Source organism: Camellia sinensis, chromosome 13 (genome assembly GCF_055761805.1).
Source record: "Camellia sinensis isolate YWXY chromosome 13, ASM5576180v1, whole genome shotgun sequence".
Classification (NCBI taxonomy): domain Eukaryota; kingdom Viridiplantae; phylum Streptophyta; class Magnoliopsida; order Ericales; family Theaceae; genus Camellia; species Camellia sinensis.
In genome coordinates this window covers 3,475,436-3,482,945 of record NC_138973.1, presented here as the reverse complement: position 1 = coordinate 3,482,945, position 7,510 = coordinate 3,475,436, and the positions used below count along the sequence as shown (strand labels likewise).

The window sequence follows — 7,510 nt, the reverse complement described above, 5'->3', positions numbered from 1 at the left end:
GCTAATCAGCTGCACCACCAAAGATACACCTTATTATAATATAAGTTCAGGTCTAAAAATTAGAATTATTTTTTAAATTTAATGACTTGAGATTTTATTAAATTATTTAAATCAATTCTCTCTTTATTTTATTTTATTTATCCTCTAACTTTAAATCAACTATCTTATTAATATATCACTGAGTCTAAAAAATATAATTAAAAAGTAAACTCCTATATCATTTAATGGAGGCAGAATACAACACATTACATTACATTGAGAATTTGGCCTATATAAACCCCATTGGTAGCAACAATTAAGGACACACTCAGTTCTCTATTTTCCCAACAAATGGAGCTCTCTTTGTTCTCTATGCTTCCCTTTGCTTTCCTATTCATACTCTTCTCTATTTCCCTCACAATTTTCTTCAACCAAAAGGCCACCAGCAACCTCCCTCCGGGGAAGACAGGGCTGCCTTTCCTCGGCGAAAGCCTCGAATTCCTCACTGATGGCTGGAAAGGCCAATCAGGGAAGTTCATACATGACAGGATGGCCAAATTCTCTCCCCAAGCCTTCAAAACATCATTGTTCGGAGCACCGACGGTGGTGATGTGCGGTGCACAGGGAAACAAGTTCCTCTTCTCCAACGAGAACAAGCTGGTGACGGCGTGGTGGCCGAGCTCCATCAACAAGATCTTCCCTTCCTCCAACCAAACTTCTTCCAACGACGAAATGAAGAAAATGCGAAAACTTCTCCCTCAGTTCCTCAGGGCCGAAGCCCTCCACCGATACATCGGCATCATGGACACCATAGCCCAGAGGCACTTCGACTCCGACTGGAAAAACACTGATAATAACAATCATAACCATGACGTCAGCCTGGTAACGGTTTTTCCATTGTCGAAACTGTACACCTTCTGGCTGGCATGTCGGTTGTTTATAAGCGTGGAAGATCCCGAACACGTCGCCAAATTCTCGAAGCCATTCGAGCTTGTGGCGTACGGGATGTTCTCCATCCCAATTGACTTGCCAGGGACCGCGTTCAACAAGGGAATCAAAGCCGCTAATATGATCAGGAAAGAGCTTAGAGAGATCATAAAGCAGCGAAAGATCGATCTGGCGGAGAATAAAGCGTCCCCGACACAAGATATATTGTCGCACATGTTGCTCACTCCGGACGAGGATGGGAAGTACATGCAGGAGATGGACATTGCAGACAAGATTCTAGGGTTGCTTGTTGGAGGACACGACACTGCAAGTGCCACTGTTACTTTCATTATCAAGTACCTTGCTGAGCTTCCTCATGTCTACGACCTAGTCTTGAAGGGTAATAAACCTTAGTCCAAGTTTGACATACACAAAATAATTCATCTTTTTATCTTTTTTTATCACATTATTTCTTTACTTTTCTACATATCTTTTTGTAAAAAGACAAAAAGTATACTTATTTAGGTCATCCCAAACAACTCCTTACTCCCAACCCTACCAAGACAGGATTACCCTTTTCTCTCTCTAAATTTTCATGTTATTTTATCTTAAAATATTTACAATATTATTGAATTATATCTCAAGATATCTCCATCTTGAGATTCTAACATAATCTTATGACTGTAAATATTTTGAAATAGGGATAATTAAAGAGAAGAAAAATGATTCATTCACACAATTTCTCTCCTAAATTCCTCAAATGACATGGTAAGCAAAATTTGAAAGTTGATCCACATTTAAATATTTCTTCAAAACTCTCCTTATGTGCATTTTGTCTTATCACTTTATTAAGGGAATTACAAGGAAAAAAATTGTGTAAATGTAAAACTACTGTAAAAATAATTGGAGAGGAGATCCAGAGTCTACTTTTGCTAGGGTGCCTAATAAATAAAAATCAATATATATACTCTATATAAAAGTATTTAATTTAGTATTCAGAATAGGATCGATCCACATATGAACGTATATTGTGGTTGGTAATTAATTAACAGTAATGTTATATATAATTTAATTTTCTTTTTATATTAATCGCTTGCATTACTCATTTAATAATTATTTTTGTATGACGTGCCCAACCCGAAGTTGGGGTACGACAAAATGATTACGAGAAAAAATATGATATATACATATACAGTATTTTTCATTAATTGATAGCTAGAAGGGAGAGAGAATAAATCTTGGATCGACATGAAAAGTTAACTTTTGTTTGATATGATGACAAAACTTGGAATATATATAGATATTAGAAGAATTATATTCTCTGTTCCAAAAAAAAAAAGAAAAAGAAGAAACATATTCTGATGTATGTGTGTTGGGTTTGGGGTTGGGGTTAGAAGAAACATATATATATATGGCTGATAAAAATGAAGTGATGTATTTGTCTTGTGTGAACAGAACAAATGGAGATTGCAAAACCAAAAGCACCAGGAGAACTGTTGAATTGGGAGGATTTACAGAAAATGAAGTATTCATGGAACGTTGCATGTGAAGTCATGAGACTTGTACCTCCCCTTCAAGGTGCTTTCAGGGAGGCCATTACTGATTTTATGTATGCTGGTTACTCTGTTCCTAAGGGATGGAAGGTAAAACTCCAAATCCAAATATTATATATAAAATATATTTTTTACCTAATGTTTTTTTTTTACCAATATACCCCGAGACTTAGATTAGATCCTACCTGTATTTATTCATGTGGACTCTACTTAATTACTTTGTGGTGGTGGTTAAAAAATTTAATGAAAAATTTATTTATGTATGAAATGTGTATATATTCTATAAAATAAAACATGCATAAAAAAAATATTGATTCAATAGTCATAGTTACACAATTTTCTGACTTTTTTTTTTTTTTTTTTTAAATCTACGCAAATACCTATAAAATGAATATATCAAATTACGGGAATGGAGCTCATGGTGAGTCCATGGGTGGAACTTGACCAGTCTTGTTCCTCTTAAAATATATTCCCAAGTCAAAAATAAATAAATAATATTTACTGTTTTACATAATTTTTTTACAAAACGATTGTTACATATTTAAAATTAAATTATCATTTTATTTTAAAATAATAAGTTCCAATGCAACCATATCATTTTGTATATAAATTCTACATATTCTTTTTTGTTTGTATATAACATCACCAAACAAAAAAAAAAAAATTTATTGACAATTCCTCATATATCTTATATATATTTTAACATTTGATTTGTATGCAGTTATATTGGAGTGCACACTCAACCCACCAAAATCCTGAATACTTTCCTGAACCAGAAAAATTTGATCCATCAAGATTTGAAGGGACTGGACCAGTACCCTACACTTACGTTCCATTTGGAGGAGGGCCTCGGATGTGTCCCGGCAAGGAGTATGCAAGATTGGAAATTTTAGTTTTCATGCACAACTTAGTCAAAAGATTCAGGTGGGAAAAAGTGCTTCCATGTGAGAAGATTGTTGTCAATCCAATGCCTGTCCCTGAAAAAGGCCTTCTAATTCGCCTCTTTCCTCATAACCCTTCACAAAGTTCTTAATTAAATTGGCACCTATATTTATCATCCTCTCTCCTCAGAAGCACTTGTTAGCGCTAGCTTGGAAAGTGCTTACTTGTAATACCTTTTATATATTTTTGTTTATTTTGATTTTTGTTTAGTTCCTTCAATGGCACTAAATTAATAAGTGGAAGAAAGAAATAACTTTTTATATGTATTAGTAGCGGTAAGCCCCGTTTATGTACTGGATTTTATAATTTAATAAAATATAATAGATAACCTTATACATATGTAATGAAATAATTCATAAACAAAAATTGTGATATGATTTGGATATCATTTTTTTCACATTGGGCTATCGTGTTCTATATTTTTTAATACTACCAACCTTAGGCCAAGTTTGAGAACCACTTAAAATAGTTAAAAAAATCATAAAATCACTGTAAAAAAATCATTTCCTCCCTCTACTTTTTTTATGCATCTTTTTATAAAAAATTAAAAAGTCATTCTTTTCACAACATTTGATATTCGTTTAGAATAATTCTATGCTAAAAATTTTACTAAAAGCGTTAGAGGCTAAATTTGATTGATTGTCAAAAAAGTAATGATACTTCATCCAATAATATTTGAACACATGTTTTTATTAAGTTAAGAACATGTATTGCTTAGGGTGTTTCGGAAAGATAGTTAAAAATTGATTTTTTTAATTTTTTTTACTGTTTTATGTGGGAGGTGATGTGACCCAAAATGGGTAAAAAGTTATGTTCCCAAATGGATTTGTTAATATATTTCTCTTTTTCTAATGATTTACTACAATCTTCCCATATCTTCCTCCATATATATGATAATTGTGTTGTTGTGATCAATATAAAGGCATTATATTTCTATATGTATATTTTTATATGGAGTTATAGGTTCTGAAAAAAAAAAATTACATAATTTCAGTGTAATTTGGCATTACAAAATGACTGACATATAATATTCTCAATGCAATATGAAAGGAATGTTGAAGATATTTCCAATTTACAATTAAAAAAAGTGCTCCAATAATCTATTATTATGATAGTTTTTTTTTTAAAATTTATTTTAATTGTAAATTGTATCATTTCACTTAAATATATATATATATATATATTTCATTTAATGTTGCAAAGCCTCTGTCTTCGTAAATTTACTCCAAAAATCAATCATAACTCACACTCGATTTACTAAGATTTTGTCCAATCATATGTAAATTTGTATTTATTGAATAAAAGAAAAACATGTTTTCAAGAGATTTGATCCCTAATTTATGGTCATTTGTGAGTTAAGAGATTTATTTATATTGAATTTTATTTCCTATTTGGTTACTAATTATAAATTTAGAAGTTTACTTAAGGAAATATTTATATGGGATTTGACTCCCTAAATATTTAAGAAAAGATTTATATAAAATCCTTCTAAAAGAGTTTTTGTTTTGTTTTTTTTTTTTTGAAAAAAAAAACAGGCTTATATTTATTTATGAGTGAAGAATTTTTATTTTCATGAGTTTGAAAGAATTAATAAAAGACGCCAATGATTCCCAAATTTAGACTACTCATTGATTTTGATTGGCTTATGTTTATTTGTGAGTGTTACATGAGATTTGACTTATTCAATTACAATTACTTGCGAATCAAGAACTTTATTTAAATTATCAAAGAGTCCTAAATGTAAAAGATAGAATTGATTTTTTATATTAAGTCATGCATAAAATGGATGAACAAACCAAATCATATAAAAAATAGTAATGTTATCACATGCAATCTAAATTCATTTTTTGAGAAATCAAATATACAAATTTTGAAAATTGTACAGACAAACTCGTTAGTCACTAGGGACATTGATGAATAAGTCAAATGAAATCAAACATTTTCATAAACTAAACATTATATAGAGAACAATAATCAAATTAATCAAATTCGTAAAATATTATGAAGATGCATTTATAACCCATAGGTACTTATTTCAAAATTATTATAGAGGTTTACGGAGATACCAAATTAATAGAACCAAGTTGACTACAAAAAAAGAACTGATTCTAGGCTACTTATAAATAGAATTAATCAATCTAATGCATTTTATTTGAAAACCAGTTAAAAAACTCAAAAACATCTAAAAATATAAAATTAACAAAAAAGTTATATAATTAAATTGAATGGACATGTTTTACTATACGTATGTATATTTGGAGCTCTGCTCTGTTGTTGTGCTGTTCTTATGCAGATGCACTGCTGGGGTTTGCTGATCTGGTTTATTTTGGTTGTTCTGTTTTGGTTTTTGTTCTGCTTTCATGCTCTTTTGTTCTGCTCTGTTGCTTTCTTTCGTTTTCTCTGTTGGTTTCTCACCAACTTGGAGGTTGGAGCTTTGTTTAGCTCCAAGCTCCTCTTTATTGATATATCCTTCATACTTTGTATGATTTTATCATCAATAAAGTCTTTCATTTTGCCGATCAAAAAAATATATATATAATCTAGATATACATGTCACACTTACATTGCAAAAGTAAATTGTTAATCACACAATGTAGATTTAAAAAGCACTTGTGAATCCATAAATTGTAAAATCTACATGCTACCAAACTCATCGTATTACAACAAATGTGAATATGTTGATATCATTCCCTTCAGCCAGCGTCACCATGCTCGACCTCACTGCATGCAACCAATTTCCAACCAATGTGAATCAATGGTTCTCTAATTGGGAATTTTTGTTTTTTGTTTTTTGGTGATGGTGGCATGGTTTCTCCTACATAATTTCTAATGAAGATAATGAAATATATTGTAGCTATAGACTATTATACAGAGAAAAAAGTGAAAAGAGATTTGTTTGACAGGATGTTCATACCAAAGTGATTTGTTAATAGGGATGGAATTAGAAATGGTCTAAGAAGTACATTAAAAAAGTTCTAAAACCTCCAGCTCAGGCCTCACCGCTGGTCAGCCGGTGGCCTAGCTTTTCTTCTTTTGTTGTTTTTTCTCCTAATAATCTTGAGCCCCCATTTGCTTTCCGTTTTTCTCATTTTCAGATCTAATCTCTAGATTTGCTTAGGATGATGTTTAAGTCCTTTTGTTTTTTGTTAGGTTGCGTGTTTTCACAGGTTTTCTTTGGGGTTTCTGGCTGAGCATTCTTTGGGTGGTTTCAGATCTATCTTTTCCGGCGGTCTGAAAGCTGGGGGGGTTGGTTCAGGTGGTAGTGGTGCTTTGATAGGTGGTTTTGGTGGGTTCTTTTCTCGAATGAAGAGGTCCGGTGGAAGTGGTGCTTCGGCCATGGTGTTCAGCTTCGGCCATGGGTTTTGATTTAGGGTGGTTTGCGTTGTTCTTGGGTGGGTTGGTTCAGGAACTTCATTTGGCCGTTTCTCTACAAGCGGGAGTTTGAGGGGTGAAGGATTCAGAGTTGTTTAGGATCTTCATTCGAGCGCTTCGTGTGAGTGGGAGTTTTGAGGGGTGTATTCTGTTCAATCCTTGGTGGTCGGTGTTTATGTTCGGTTAAGAAGAGAATGGCGCCGGGTTTACAAAGAGGAGATTGTTCAGCGTTGGTGGTGAGAATCAACTGAGGGAGTTGTTTGGGAGAGGGAAACCGTGGGAGAAGGTTAAGTTGGAAAACTGGGTTTTCAGGGGTAAAGCGTGGTGACAGCACCAGTAGCTCCATTCTCGGAGGCAGAGACAGTGTTTGCTGAAGAAGACCCTAAGGAGGAGGAGGCAGCAGCAGCAATGGTGGAGGCACCTGTAGCAGTCCCGGCGGAGATTGAAGCCACGGGTGGTTCTCAGCAGCATTGAAGCCTGAGTGTCCGGCTTTGGTGCAGGGTGTTCGGGTCAGGCGTGCAGGGTGCTTGGGTCCGGCGTGGGGCTCAAGAGTTTGTGTATCAGTGTTCAGCATTGGGTGTGCAGGGTGGTTGGGCGTGCAGTGTATCAGGCGATGGGCCTGCAGTGTTTCAGGCGTGCAGGGTAGTTGTGCTTCAGTGTTGTGTGGGGCTCAAGAGTTTGTAGTGTTGTTTTTATTTGTTTTTTAAAATATAAAATCGTGAGGTTATGGGATTGGT

General features: G+C 33.8%; 1 protein-coding gene across 1 annotated transcript; it reads left to right on the top strand.

Moving 5' to 3' along the window:
- Positions 1-330: 330 nt before the first annotated feature.
- Positions 331-7,247, top strand: LOC145789377 (beta-amyrin 28-monooxygenase-like). The gene is made up of 6 exons (XM_082902914.1): positions 331-1,306; positions 2,362-2,549; positions 3,181-3,484; positions 5,695-5,720; positions 6,552-6,726; positions 7,105-7,247. The coding sequence occupies exons 1-6, from the start codon at positions 331-333 to the stop codon at positions 7,245-7,247; spliced, it is 1,812 nt and encodes a 603-aa protein (XP_082759040.1).
- Positions 7,248-7,510: the final 263 nt, after the last annotated feature.

Bases quoted from the DNA above. Each gene is read 5' to 3' on its own strand.
- LOC145789377 (XM_082902914.1), top strand. From the start codon at position 331: ATGGAGCTCTCTTTGTTCTCTATGCTTCCCTTTGCTTTCCTATTCATA. The intron at 2,550-3,180 runs GTAAAACTCCAA...ATTTGTATGCAG, and splicing joins CTGTTCCTAAGGGATGGAAG to TTATATTGGAGTGCACACTC. The intron at 6,727-7,104 runs GTGCTTCGGCCA...GCGTGGTGACAG, and splicing joins GAAGAGGTCCGGTGGAAGTG to CACCAGTAGCTCCATTCTCG.